The following is a 16,098-nucleotide window of genomic DNA, read 5'->3' as shown; positions in this document are numbered from 1 at the left end:
AATAAAGAAAAGAAAATAATTTGATAAATACATAAACAAAATCGCCTCTCTTTAACTATAAAAAAAAATGTTCTACTATTAATTAGAATAGTTCCGCAGCGCTAAAATGATGCAAGCTCGAAGGAAAAAAAATCACTCACAGTAGTGGTATGCGCATACCGCTCGTCTTGAACCTCCGCCGTCTTCAAACGTCGATTGGTGGGTGAGGGTCATGGAGCTGAACCCCAAAAAAAACCTCGAATGCCTCAAAGCGGTGAGCCGGTGGGTGTCTCTCACTTAAGCTCCTTGGCTCCAGGCAGCGGACTGTAGACTGTAGACACTCTTATCTGTCCCTGTATATAGGCCGTAATCCCATTACAGCCCGCAATGTTGTTGTATGTGCCGAACTGCAGCGATGTATCTCTATTATACTCGCATCATAACAAACTTCCTTATTTAACTATATTTACGTGATGAGTTCTAATTACCAACAATTAAACAAAAAATAAACTTATAATTAACAAAAAAATAAAAACCAATTGGAAGTAATAAAATTAAATTAACGAAAAGAAAAATGTACTTTTGGGCTTTAACAAGTATAATATCTGTTTTAAAGTATTGAAAAATATTATGAAAGCCCGCCTTCTTGATGGATGTAGAGAGGGGAGGATGGGAACTTAATTGCTACGTGGTGATAAGTAGTTTCCAAACAAAGCCGAATTTTCTTCAAATATCCTTCCCTTCTAGTGTTACTATAAGTGGTCCCTAGTTTCTCATTAGTCTTTCATTTGCTTCTGTTGGGATTGTGTCAGTGTTAAAATCGTATTAAAAATGACTTAGAATAAACGATATATGTTTATTATTAGAGAAAAAGTAAAAATCATAGATCGGATTGAGAAAGGACAAACAATTCAAAACTTGGTTTCAGAGCTTAAAATTTCCCAGTTTACAATATTGACAATTTGGAAATATAGAGACAAAATCAAAGAAACGTTTGAGAAAGCTGTGACTTAAGAAAAAAATTAAAAGCAGCCAACACCAAAATTTAGACGACACACTTCTTAAATGGTTTCAGGTCCAAAGAAGCCGAAATATAACCATCAACTCAATCAATGGCTCTTTTGCTGGGAAAAGTAGACACTGAGTGTTCAATGTCTTGGATTACCAGGTTCAGAGAGAGACACATCATTTTCAGGAAGATAAGTGGAGAATCGTCAAGTGTTCCAGCCAGAGTTTCCGAAAATTGCCTTCAAAACATATGGCCTACAGTTCAGCAAAACTACTCTAATGAGGACATAGAACATGCAGATGAAACTGGATTATTTTATCGCTTGACCCTGGACAAAACTTTTACATTCAAAGGTAAAACATGTCATGGAGGAAAATATTCCAAAGAACGCATTACAGTTTTATTTGCCAGAAACATGACAGGATCTGATGAGAGAAAACTGTTGATGATAGGAAAATCAAAATCTCATTCAAAAATTAGCCAGTTGATTATACCAACAATAAAAAGGTGTGGATGTCAAGCACATTTTTTCAAATGGCTCAGGCAATGTAATGAACTCGGAAGGAAGAAAAAGAAAATTCTTCTCACTGTGGATAACTGTCCTTCCTATCTAGCTGTCTTGAAACTAAAACATATCCAACTGTAATTTTTACCAGCAAATACAACATCTGTGCTACAACTAATGGACCAAAGAATATAATCAAATCCCTTAAAATGAAGTTCTATAAACGTTTGGTTTTAAAAATGTTGGACTATTCTGAAAAGTTTTAAGTATCACTACTAGATGCAGTTTTAAAGATTTCTGATTCTTTGGAAGACATCTCTCCTAAAACACTACAAAACTGCTTCAGACATGGTTTTAGGAATGTAGACAAAGCTGGTATCGATCAAGACGATGACGATTCTATTACAAATTTTAATCAATGGGCCCAAAATCCCAAGGCGTTCCCAAATATTGATGCTTACATCCTTATAGAGGAACTGACTGATGAAGGAATCATGGCATTTGTTTTAAATAAGAGTATAGAGGAAAGAAACCAATGAAATCGATGAGACCAAAGATGACCTTTTATAAACTCTAACTTTGTTAGAATTCTATAATGCTTTTGGTGTTGTTTGGATGTATGTTGCCACAAATGATGATTTAAACAAACCTGAAACCACACCTTTCTTAAAAGAACTGCAAATTCATGTAAGCAAAAATTTAACAAATAACAATTTCCAGATATAACGTTGTATTTTCCATGGTCCCTTGAATGTCATTATAACCGGATTTTACTGTATTAATATAACATAATTATTGATCAAAAGTGATTTTGAGAATTTTAATTGAGTTTCGGAACTAAATTAAAAAGTTGCTGAGGTTGTAAGTATGAACGGTGGGCAAAGGCATTTAGCAATGGTTTTAAACTGGTTAAGATTCCCTCAGTTTTCTTTATAATTAGACATAAATCAATGCCATTCTAAAGCTTTTGAGATGTCTAGAACTTGTCAGAAGGGTAGAAGCTTCTTATAAGCGATATCTGCTTATAAATGGTATTGGGAATTGTTGATTAAGTTCAATAAGTCGTTTATGTAAATGGAAATTAGAGCTGCACAGAGAAGAATAGTAAAAAAAAACAAGAAAGAGTGAGTCCAGAACCAGCTTAAAGCATTATTAGAAACTATAGTAAAGTTTAAGACCATCTTAGTGATTTATAATGAAGATCTCTCTCATTACTTTCAAAACTCCACTTTTTACTAATTATTGTACGACTAACATTATCAAATGAAGAACCATTATTAACAGCCAATTTTATGTTAATGTAAAACATTTTTACCACATTTGAAAAAATGACTTCAACAAGTGTATTATTTATCTCATTTGACACTACAACCCACAGGCGAGTCATGCCCTTCACCAACAGCCAGCGTCAAGCATCCTCGTGTTGTGCTACTACCACTGAATTTCTCTCCAAGTTTTTTGGCATGGTTGTTCACATACTCTCTCCATTGAGGTTTTAGATCTTTTGACATGTTGATTCCCATGCAGGAACTTTTTCGGGACCATACTTCTATTATCCTAATTACATGGACTGCCCATCTAAGTTGATTAACTTCACAACATTGATTAATCATCTTTAAACCTATCATAGACTTTTTGGTTTTTCCTGTGCTGCTATTTATTGTTGACAAGTACTGGGCCATGAATTTGTAAAAATTTTCATTCCAGTATCAAGAGGTCTTGTTCCACTATCTTAGTTCGTGTCTATGTTTCAGATCCCTTGTCCAAAAGTTGTCAGCCAAGCGTTTTGTGGAGAATGATTTCACAATGCTGGATCATTGAGTGACTTATCAAGTGCTATCTTAATCCATACTAGCAAGAATTGGAAATCAAATTCCTACTGCTTATTCTACATCCGTTGGGTTGTCACTGGCTATTTATGAACTTAGGTATGCAAATTTTGAAACCTGTTCAAATTTATAGGGTTCAAGATTTACCCTGACACCATTTTGTCTTGGGATCTCCTTGGTTATCTTATATTTTGTTTTTAGCTCGCTGTTAATCAAATCCAGTTTCTTTGCTGCAGTCTGAACTTCCAGAATGGACTAGACAACCATCTGTCAAGAGTGTCTGATTATATCTATGTTGTCTGCTAGGAAACAGCTATATCTTTTTATTAAACATTTTACCAGAAGTTGTCTCATTCCTTTTTTTGATTAAAATTTTTCCAAGTTGCTGCACCAACTTTTTACAATTCAAATCACCTCCTCCATAGCTAATCTTATCAATGTAATAAGGTTGATGAGGACGAACTAAATTAATGTTTCTTAAAGCTCATTGTTAACTGTATCATAAACTGATTCAAAGTTGATGAAGAAGTGCTGTGTTGTAATCTGGTCTTCAAGTCTTCTTCCCAGAATGATCCTCAAACAAAAAATCCGATCTTATGTTGGCCCTCCTATCTACTGGATCTCTTGGTTGGCGAGATCTTCTTCATTCTGGAGTACATTGTGTGTTCTGGGTCTATACAATGCAAGAATGTTCCAATATTTAGTATCAAACATTTAAGGTTTTATGTGAATGTTTATATATTTCTGAGACTTCTTTTTGTAGTTCATCAATGATTCATTTTCGGCAGCGCTGTCAACCCTCACTACTGTAATGTGACTGCCACTTTACTGCACCAACAACATTAAAATAATTTTCTAGTTAATAAAAGAAAATTAAATCAGTAATGTCCCAAAAGTTAATTGTGTTAATAGTGATAGATAATAGTATGATTGATAATCCCTAAGCGAACTTGTGGTTCATTTTTTTTTTTTCTGGTTTTTGTGTTTCAATTTGTAATGATTCTGTAAGTACAATCTAGTTTTGGCTTGATCCTCTTCAGAGATATTGAAAGATAATTAAATGCTGTATTTTTAGCATAAATTTATTAATTGGTTTAACCTCCATTCCATAATAGTTTGGTAATCTGTAGATTTGATCAGCCCTTGTTAGAGCACATAATGATGTTGAAATAAACTTATATTCCCTTTTGGCATTGACTTATAAATAAAATTTTCTTAGCTTACTCTTAAAGCCAGTTTTAATATTAATGAGAGCTTTGAATCTTGATCGTGCATTATTAAATTGTTCTCCATAAATTGATTATGTTTACTAAATACTTGGGTTCATTGAACTTATTTCATTTCAACAAATAATCCCAAATTAAGATGATTTTACATAAGATAGATGTAAGTTTAAAATGCATAGATTATTTCAGTTACTGTTATGCTTTAAGATAATGAACATTACGTTTGAAGTTAATAAAGTGTCTCAAACAGATTTATAAATTCTAGGGAATAATAATAGTTGGTGATTAAACACATATTTACAAAAAAAAAATTTTTAGGCGCATTATGCCTTAATAGACCTGTTAAGAACAGATTTTATAAATTCAATGTAATTTTCATGGTTCCTTAACACATTGATTATCCATAATGTCACTTGTATTTTGTGTTTTTGCCTAGGATGCCCACTAAGAGTTATCTTATTTTTTTTAACCTACCATGTTTGTGTAGTAACAATGAAATTCATACACATTGTGATGTATGACTAGTTAACAACAAACCATTAAAATTACAAGAAAACTTGTAGTGGGCATCCTAGACAAGCATGCAAACTATGAATTATCTCGTAATGGACAATCAATGTATTATTACTTATTTATTTTTTAAAAATTCTCCATTACATCTTTTCTTTATCTGCCTTTAAACTCAAGTCAATGTTGATTTTAAATTAACTATAGTTTTTATTACTTTGAGTTTAGTTATGGCAACTTTTAAGTTTTTTATTATTTATACAGTGAAACCTCTCCAAAGGACTCCCTTCTTTATGGACATTTTTTTAATGTCCTTGTCTAGATGCCTAGGAATGCAGACCCTTTTATGGACACCCGCCTGACAGAGGAGGGCTGCTTAATTTTTCTCACTGAGTGATAAATTTACCCTTGTGAACGTTAAAAATTAAAACAATACTTAATGGTTTTATAATTATGAGAGATAGTTGACTGTGGGTGACGAACGAGGAGAAGATGGTTGGGGGTCCGGTCAATGATGAACACAAATAAGTTAATAAAGATTAACCTAATTTATTGTGCCAACGTTTCGGCTAGAATTTCTAGCCTTCTTCAGGGCTAAAAACAGAACAAGATAACAACCACAGTAAGTGTAGAAAAATAAAAAAATAAAAAAGAAAGTATAAACAGAATAATTTTACAAAATATAATTAATAAAATGAAGTGATGAGAGAAGCGGGAAATAAAATCTGTACATGTGTATAGGTAATTGAAAAAGTGGGTAAAATAACTTAATTGAGGAAATGAAATAAAAATGAAGTTATATAATGCAAAGAAGTATGAACATATTAGTTATTAATAATTTAAAAATTGAAATATGAAAATTGAGAGGAAGAAAATATATGTAACAATAATAGTTGATAAAGAGGCAAAATATAAGTAAAGTATACCAAGAAATGAATAGGAAAAAAAAAAAATTCTGAAAACACCAATAATAATATAGTGAACAAAACTTACAACGCGGATAAGGAAAATGGATAAAAGTGGAGAAAATAAGGGGTAAGAGTAAAATAAAGAAAGGGGTAAGAGTAAAATAAAGAAAGGGGAAAGAAAACAAAAAAAGAATAAAAACGAACCTGTTAGCTGGAAAATCAAACGCCTAATGGACACTGCGCTAATGACGGCCAAACTCTGAATTAAAAAAGCCGTTACAAGAATGATTAAGTTTTTTTTTTTTTTTTGTTTTCTTAAGAGGAAACGTTACGAGAGGGTGAAAATAAAAACTAGAAAAATTTAGAGGAAAAAGCGTGCGAGAGGGTGACGACAAATGGTTATTGGAAGAGTTAAAAATATATACGAATTACCGAATAACGAAGTACCGGAAGATGACAGTGTCATGGTTATTTAACAACAGTTAAAAAGAGGAAACATAATATAAGAGGGGGGCGACAAATGTGTTAAAAAAAGCTTAAAAGTGAAATAATACGTTAAAAGGTGGACAGAAAAAATAATATGAATTTATAAAACATGAAAAAATAAAAATGTGAAAATTACTTTTTTAATAAATTAACTATTTGTAAATATGTTAATGATAAGTTGTACTTGTCGGTTTTTAAATTGACGGAAGAAGGTTCTAATTGGATATAGAGGCTTTCAGAGATGAGCTTATGGTATACATAATGGTTTTATGTTCTAATGTAAATATGTATGTATATTTAAATAATTAATTCTTGAAGTTATTCTTTTTTAATTAATAAAACGGATGTTGTCTTCCACAAGTGTGATAAAGCGTATTATTAATCAAAACCTAAAGCCACAATACTATTATCACCTTAAAGAAATTGTTCTTTATTATACTTTTACATATTTCTGGTATAATAAGGAATTATTTTGAAGAGTTGAATGGAAACATGATTTTGAATTGAATACCAGTGGTTTTCATAAAAGTATTGATTTCTGTTTTTGTTTTTTTTTAATATGTCAATACATACACAGTAAATTCTGAAAATATTATGTATATAATATAAATGATATAAGTATATAAATGGATCACAAAATTTTAGTAATGAACTTTGTTCATTTAAATCAATAAACCCCTTCTCAGCAGACACCCCTCTGCTACTGACAAATCTATCATTCATCTGTAACTATACATAATAGAGAGGTTACACTGTATCTTAAAACTTTGGTAGTTTTTCTTTATATATATGTATATATATATAATTATCTTTATATATACACAGTCTTTGGTTTTGAAAAATAGTCTCTGCTTTTAATAATTTTTGTCCTTTAAATAGAAAATTTGTTTTGTTCTTTACTCATACATTTCATTTCATCTCAAAAAAAATAAATGAACATAGTTTTCAAAAAAATACTTATACATTGCTAATATTGCTCAAGGTTATTTAAGACTTTATCAAACAGTGTTAGTGAATTTCATTTCTTTATTTCTTATTTGTATTGTTTTCTTGTGCCTGCCTGTAATTGCTCCTATTATGCTGTACAAAAATAATAAATTAATGATTAATAAATTTACTGTTTTGAAATGCTCTCATATTTGTGGGTTTGTGCAAGGATGGAAAGATGATTATTTGGGATGCATTTACAACTAATAAAGAACACGCAGTAACTATGCCTACTACGTGGGTAATGGCATGTGCCTATGCCCCTTCGGGCAACTTTGTTGCTTGTGGGTGAGTTTATTTCTTTAAAATGTTTTAGTTGCACGTTTTTTTTTTAATTTTTAATTATTGCATGTTAAGCTTTGATGAATGTTGCATGTAAATTAGCTGTTAATGTATGATTCATAATTTTACTAATTTACAATGGTTTATTTTATTAAGTAAATTAACTTCTGTCTAGGTTTTCACATTTCACAGTTCAGAATTTCTAAATTTCAATATATGTATCCGTTCCTTATTTTTGTTAAGCATCTGCCACTCTTCCACTCTTCATTACATGTAGTTTGTTGGAACATTTATAAATATTGTTTGTGTGTGTGTGTAATTGACCATAAGCTAAATTGAAGGAGATGGAGTTATTTTGAAGATTTTTTCTTTCCTCTTCACCGCAGCCCTGTCTCCTTGAAATTTATAAATATTGTTTATTTGTTATTTATAAAATTAATTGAAGGTCAATATTTTGGTGAATGAAAAATTTTATGAATGATATTTGGTGGTGCTGGGCTGGGTTTTTATCAATTCATAAAATTGTTATAGAATTTGACAGTTACAAATTTAATTTTTTTCATTTTTTTACTCAAGTTTAAATTAATTATCTTTTACAATTTATTTTGATTCAAAATCAGAATTATTATTGATTGAAGGGTTTATTCATTCCTAAATAAATAAATAAAAAATATTTAGTTTATAAATTTCTTTTATTAATTCATATTTAAGTATAGACATAGTTCATATGCTTTAAGGAGTTTATATCATGGAATTCACCATTTTAGTTTTAGTTTGTTGTAGTGATGAATGAAAAGGTCAAGTGTTTAAATACTTTTTCAACTTTAAACTCAGTTGGTGAACTGATTTCTAATTAGTGAGCTTTTCTGTTAAGCTAGCCTTGCTTACTATTAAAATGAGCTTTCTGTTGTATATAGATTAGCAATTATCAACTTATTTACATCAAAGAATAGTGCCTGTAAAATGTTCATTCTTACTTATTATTTTTCTATTGGTGCAAAAAATGCTTGTAATGATCCTTCGCTTGCTAGCATTTAAGTCCAATCTATTTTTTTTTCTAGGCATGGATCTATTCTCCATTCCTTTGGATATGCCTAGGCGATTACCATCATTCTACCTCTTGGCCTTAAGCTATCAGAGTGTTCTCTCCTGACCGACATTCCTTTCATTGATACACACCCTCACTAGATTCCAAACCAGCATCTTATAAAACTTTATTTTTGATGTTCGTATTACTTCTGAATACTTAACAATGGCAAGATATCCACAAACTTTCTAACAAAATAAAAAGCTTTATATTCTCCTATCCCTTACTCTAAAAGCAGTCCTTCACCATTCCCAGGCCATTTATTTTTTCAGTTTTAATTTATTTACTCATACATTGTGATTTAAGCTCAAATATCAAGTATACTTGAATTGACTGAATTTTTTTATATGATAAATAGTCAAAGTATAAAATATGGACATTTTAATGTTCTAAGAAATATGATAAAAGTTCTATTAATCAACCCACATTTATATGAATCACATTAGAAATGAAAGGGTAAAAAAACAACTTTAATCTGTGAAAACGTCCCCTGGAAATACTACATTATATTTTATCATATTATAATAATACATAAGGATTAATTTAAATCCAGTTTATCTTGACTAAAGAGGCCATAATAAGGTAATTACTAAAATAAAATAAATTAAAGCTTCTTATTGTATGAAGTTAAAAAACCTGGAACTAATGGTTTTATTTATTTTTGTTAATGTTACATGTACAATAGAAAGAAGAATTAAAATAAATTTGTAAATAACACAAATTAATAAAAAAAATTAGAAAAATAGTTGAAATATATAATTTTTTTTTGTAAATAAATTTTTTTACTGTAGTATTTCATTTACCTCAAATTAAAATGATAGTTTCCTCTTTTTTCAAGAAGCCTGTATTTAGGAAGATAGTCATTCCTTTAAGAAAAGTGTAGTTCTTCATTAAAAGGTTTAAATTCCATCAACAAGCCGATGATTTGGATGTATAAAATCCTTGACTGTTACAGTTTTGTTTTTATTTTTTGGCATACCATCAAATATTAGCTGTTTAATTTTACATTCTTACATACATGTCTGATGATGTTAAAATCATGCATTGGTATAGTGATATTGCTATCAGTGAGAAGTAATGCTAATAATCAATATTTTACTGTATTTTCAATTATCCTTGATAATTAATGTTGTAAACTGCCGTTTGAGATACTTAAGCCTTTATTTGGAATTTACCAGTAATACCTGAATTATAGTTTTTGCCCCTTTTTGGAATTTTTGCTTTCATTAATTATGTAATTTAAAAAAAGAAAATGTTTCAGTAGTTTATTTAGGAATGATATATGTAAAGAAAACTCAAATCTGGCTGGTTGTGGTTATGTTTGAGAAACCTGGACTCTATACAATGTGTTTTCTAAGTAAATGGACTATTGTGAGAGAAAGATCTTTAGGCACATATTGGAATAGAGATCATCATTCATTGTTTGTAAAATTACTATGAATATTTTTTTTATTCTATTAACACTCCAAATATGGACATCTCCATATAATCATACAAAGTAAACACACCTCTTCTTAAAAGGATGCTCTGTTCTCTCATCCTTATTTTTCCTAACAAATATAATAAATTTTTGGTCAGAACTGATTGAATGGATAAGGATGTAAATAGTTTTAAAATTTGCATCACATTCATTGAGTGAGTAAGATATGAATTAACTGAAATAAGATATAATAAGATTGGCCACTTCATAGTTAAAAGAAATCGTTGGTGATGTACCATAAAATCCTTAAAAAGAACTATACACATCCAGTGCGAAAAGTGGAGCATAACTTTATGCTTCCCTTGTGTTGCGGAATTATATATAAAATAATTATTTTTTTTGCAAATAAGTTAATTTTTTAAATAATTATTTTTTTTTTGTAATGATGAAAGTAAAAATAAGATATACCTTATATTAAAATCACGTTTATATTACAAAATACCAAAATTTAAAACATTCTTTTAAAGTTTTCTTGAGAAAGGCCAAGCATTATCTTATGAACATGGTCAATTACAAGCAAGCGACAAATCCTGTTTTTTTAAAAATAATTTTCCTGTATTTCAATATATCCATTAACAAAGGAAATTATACTAAATCTCATTAATAAAACAAATTTTGCTTATTCTTGGCGGGTTAATCCATTTGGATAGATGACTGGCTGTAAAGTCAATTTACTCTAAGAGAAAGGTTTAAAAAAAAAAAAAAGTGAAACATCTTTTATCGATGAATTGTCGTCAGAACACTCATAATCAGTAACAAATATAATTAGGCCAGATATATGGAGCTAATGATAAAATACCTTTACTTTATAAAAAAATTATTTTCATTATATTATGATGTGATTCATTTTTATTTATGATTGGTTGAATGAAATTTGAGATTGCCGTTAAAAACCATATTTTTAAAGTAAGTTAAGAACTTCTTGTTTTTTTTTTTTGTTTTTTTGTTTATTCAGAATAGTTATTAGCTTCTCATTATTAAAACATACTATTATTCAATTGAAAAAAAAATTTCAGAGGCAACCTGATTATTATATATACCTCAGAAGGAAAGGAATAAATGAAAATAATTTATTAACGTTATAATTGAAGGAATTAAAATCATAAGTAAAGTAGTTTCGTTGTTTCAATAAAACTGTAATCGTATATATTTTATTTTATTTAGCCCTTTAAAATTAATGAATTGGCTGTTCTATTAGAATTATGGCATGCTGAAGTAAATAATTTTTTTATTATCATTAAATACTTTAGATAAATTGCTCTGCATCCTTAGTTGAAATTTCCTCTATTTGTTATGTATTGAGATATACTTTTTTTTAATACATCATTTTTTCAGATAATATTTAGTTATAAAGGGTTAGTTCTGAATGTTTTAGTTTTTCAATCATTCATTCCATAATTAAAAAAATGCAAATAATCTCATTTTAATTTTTTTAGTTTCTATAAAGGAAAGAATTTTGACTGAATGATTACAAAACTTTGTTGTATCCATGAGTTTCTGTCTTTGTGGTGTACCAACTACACCACATAGGCAAATACTTAATGGTGTAGTTTGTACAATCTGTTAACAGCTAAGAAAAATTAAAAAATGGAAATCAGTACTAGTCCATGATTCCTGACGCCTTGTTCTCTCATGGCAAAGCATCATCCCGAGGTCGATATTGTTGGTCCCCTCTAACTCGTCGCCTCTGCCCAAAAACAATTTATATGGGGGATAGCTCGGTCGCTGCATGGATGGTGTTATATGCAATCACTGCTCGTGGCATGGCATCATAAGGGTCAAGATTACGGCCCAATTTAAGAAATCTGAGATGTTCACTGAGCATTTTATGTAACCGCTCCACGAAACCTCTGTCATTGATGTTGTGGGGGGGGGAGTATTTAGTCGCTAGGTAAGTCCTAGTGTTCTGTTTTCGTTGCGATTAGGGAATTATAGAATTCCTTGCCGCAATCTGACACAAATGCGTTAGGCACGCCGTACGCCACGCACCAGTGTTAGATTCCACCCCACATTGCCCTGGGAGTTTTTCCTCAATAGGGGGGGGGGGCATAGCAAGTTTGCTAAAGGTATCTATTGCCGTCAACCACGATTGTCCTTCATTCGAGTACATGTCCACTTGGACCGATCTTTGGGGCTCTGTTGTGGTAGGTGTTACTACTTTTTGTTCGGCTACCGTATTTCGTTTGTTAGCTTACTTCGCACTGTGCAGTACAATCACGAACCTTATTACCTATCAGTTTCCCGTAATAGAGTAGTTTTTAAGCATAGCGTTTCCTCGATATCCCGGTGTTTTGTAGGGTCGGTCATTATCTCTACCTGCCTTAAGCATCGAATGAGAAAATATCCCATTTCTCGTTTCTCTTGTCTCCATAACCTTTTCACCTTCACAGCTATAACCGCATTCATCATCATGTTTGACCTGGGGGACCGCTTTAACTAGTTCTTATCGATCGCGGCGGTGGTAAGCACTAATGTGGTATGCTACCCCCCTTGCAAGGGACGTGACGGCCGTGCGGGTTGAGGCGCTGGTCCCAGTCTCGGTTCGGAACGTTGTGGGTTCGATTCCTACCTGGGGCAGTTAAAGATTCATTTTTTTGGTGGTCCCGAAGAATGAATCTTGACACTCTCACCTTGGTTAGTACACGGCGGCAACCTAGGTAACCGTCAGGGGTTGGCAAAAAGGACCACTAGGCCCACTTGCCGGACTTGTTCCCCCCACCAAATACCAGTACCAGTAACCCCTCTTGCACGCTCATTTGCAATTTCTCATCATTGATCAATCTGGGGTAGTTCCTGAGGTCTCTCTGTCGAGGTCGCGTTTCCTTCCGAATCTCCGTGAACTAGTGAAATTTCCTCCCAGTCTCGTAGAGCTAATGTGTAAATGTGTATGAATGCTGTAAATCGATCGCGTTTACAACCAAATCCCTTAATAAACAGTTGGCAACCGCGTTATCGGTTCCTTACTTATGTAGCGTCTGGAAATTATATGCCGCTTAGCGTTCCTTCCATCTCGATACTCGTCCGGAAGATTCCTTAAGCGTTCCTGAATACACGAGTGGTTTGTGGTCGGATACTATTTCGAACCCGCGTCCGTACACATCAAGGCTAGACATATCCTATAGCCCATAACTACTGCTAGTAGTTTGCGTTCCAACGCACAATAACTTTGTTACTATTTAGACAATTGAACCATATGTTTACCAAAATAAACTAATTCTATAATCTCTCTCATTCGAATCTTGTGTCATTACTCTACTCAACTACGCTTTATTTTCACGGTGTTCATTTATATCATAAGTGGTACCGAAATCCGAACCGAACGAACTGGCCAGCGATTTTGTAAATTCCGTAGCGAACATGGGTTATTGAAAGGACGCAGAACTCAGCATTCATACACGAAGTAATTAGTCGTCTGGAGACCTTTACCCGAGTAATGGGTGATAATTTGATCACCGTCTTTGATAAAATGTTCAATATTACCCATTACTCCGGTAAAGGGTTCCAGATGACTAATTACTTTGTGTATGGATGCTGAGTTCTGCGTCCTTATTTTCAACAACTCAATCTGGGTATTTTCTGTAGCTTTAGATAGTTGGACTTCCAGTTTCTGACGATCTTCTGTTGCCCGAGCCAACTGGTGCTTCATCTTATTCAGTTCTTCGGCTAACTTCTTAATGGTCATTACCGTTCGTAATTTTAATTGTTAGTTCGAGTGGGACTGCTTAATGTTCGCTACGGAATTTACAAAATCGCTAGCCACTTCGATCAGTTCGGGTTTCGGCAATATTTATGATATGATTGAATATCGTGAAAATAAAGGGTAGTAGGGCAGAGTAATGACACAAGATTCGAATGAGAGAAATTACAGAATTTAGTTTGGTAAACATATGGTTCAATTGTTTAAAAAGTTATAAAGTTATTGTTAGTTTCTACAATGAATACACATTCACTTTTATATATAACTTAAATATCGGCGAAAGCAAAATGTTAAAAAAGAGAAGGAACAAGATCTGATTCCCTTGGTCTGATGTAAAATACTAGATTTGTTGGGTTCGGTACATCTCTTTATATACATTCGATCAGCTGACATCGGAGTAACAGCTGATTCAGACCGTAACTTATATTTATATATATATATGTCCTACTTATGTAGTCGGAGATAGAGGTTGATAACTGTTAATAGAAATGTGTCATTTAATTTAATATTCTGATAAGATCCTGGGAATCAAGGAATAAGTTACCATTTATTTATAGGTTTCTAAAGCTATGTTTGAATTTTCCAGTTGATATTCCATTTGTATGAAATATATTACTGTCCATTAGCAGTTTATATTAAGAGAAAAATATGTAAAATGGATTTTGGTTTTTGAACTGTGATGCTTTTTTTGTCTCAAAGCTAGTTTTTTTAAAAATATTTTTATGTATTGGACAGGCTAAGTATCAGTTACCAATTGTGGCTCATTTTGAATCTAATATCTTACGAGATAGAAAATGAGCATTTTAGGCTGAATTAATTATATATATATATTATATAGAGTGATAGAGAGAATCTGTTAATGCTTGTTAATAACTCAATATCACATTAATGAAGAATTGTGAAATCCACTAACAGCTCCATTCTTGATACACATTTAGTAGTTTGGTGTAACTTGAGACACGTAATGATTCTTTGCGATTAGATAATATTAAATTGAAGCTTTCAGCTTCTACAAAGAATTTTTATTATGTCTTTTGTGTCATTAGATTTACCTTAATTAGTTATGAAACATTGTTTTTAATGTAACAAGTGTAAAACTAGACACCTTCCTGGAAGCTATAGATAAAGCTGTTAACAGTGTACAAATAAAGTGAAAAAGACAAATGATTTTGTGTTAATTTCAAATGAGAAAAATTTGAGAATAGTTTTATCTAGCATCATTGTTGAAAGTATTGGCTGAAGTAAAATTTATTGGTTTTGTAACAGTATAGCTATTTATCTATCCATCTCTGATCAAGATAAGAGAAGACCTACCCCTTTTTTATTTTATTTATCTAGTTTAGTATATTTGCTGTTTTTCATTTGTTTGTAATAGGCATCAATGTGATAATGAAGATGAAAAAAGTATATCTACCCATTCCTTTTAAAGTTTACCTCAATGAATGTTTAAGAGAAAGTTATCAAATAATGCAAGATAGCATTTAGTTTATTGTTGGCTTTGAAATAACTATTAAGTTTTATTAATTGTTTCACAATATAACATCTTAGCTTATTACTATTTGGCCCTAGAATCTGTATCACTTTATTATGTATATATATTTTTAAGTTAGTGTATTTCATTTATATTCTTGGTATTTATACATATTTATTAATCACATTTTTCTTTTTGGTTTTAGAGGTCTTGACAATAAAATTACCGTTTATTCTATAAGTTTTGAAGAAGATGCATCAAGTAAGAAGAAAAACGTTGGCACACACACTAGTTACACCTCATGTTGTACATTTCCTAATTCAGATCAACAGGTTTTAATTTATATTATTGATTTTTTTTTTTCAATTTCTTATTCTATTTATAATGTATTGTTTGTTTTTTTAGATTCTAACTGGAAGTGGAGATTCTAGTTGTGCCTTATGGGATGTTGAATCAGGACAACTTTTGCAGAATTTTCATGGCCATACAAGTGATGTTATGTCATTGGACCTAGCACCATCTGAAGCAGGAAATACTTTTGTTTCTGGTGTAAGTTTACTGTTTACGGAATTCCCTCTGGTTTTCCATTTTCTGTGATGCTAGTTATTTAAGAATAATATTTGTTTATTAATATATTATATTTTA

The 16,098-nt window shown here is 31.4% G+C and overlaps 1 protein-coding gene across 2 annotated transcripts in view; it reads left to right on the top strand.

Moving 5' to 3' along the window:
• Gbeta5 (guanine nucleotide-binding protein subunit beta-5) overlaps positions 1 to 16,098 on the top strand; it is a 75,915-nt gene that overhangs the window by 47,337 nt on the left and 12,480 nt on the right. For both annotated transcript variants that reach the window (XM_014427931.3, XM_024361404.2), the window contains exons 4-6: positions 7,606 to 7,724; positions 15,659 to 15,785; positions 15,859 to 16,002. In XM_014427931.3, the coding sequence (XP_014283417.1) occupies positions 7,606 to 7,724; positions 15,659 to 15,785; positions 15,859 to 16,002 (390 nt within the window). The remainder of the gene's footprint in view (positions 1 to 7,605; positions 7,725 to 15,658; positions 15,786 to 15,858; positions 16,003 to 16,098) is intronic.

The sequence above is a fragment of the Halyomorpha halys genome, unplaced genomic scaffold (genome assembly GCF_000696795.3).
Source record: "Halyomorpha halys isolate HHAL.00 unplaced genomic scaffold, Hhal_1.1 Scaffold682.1, whole genome shotgun sequence".
NCBI lineage: Eukaryota > Metazoa > Arthropoda > Insecta > Hemiptera > Pentatomidae > Halyomorpha > Halyomorpha halys.
The sequence above is the reverse complement of the archived record's forward strand: the minus strand, read 5'-3'. Positions and strand labels throughout refer to the sequence as shown.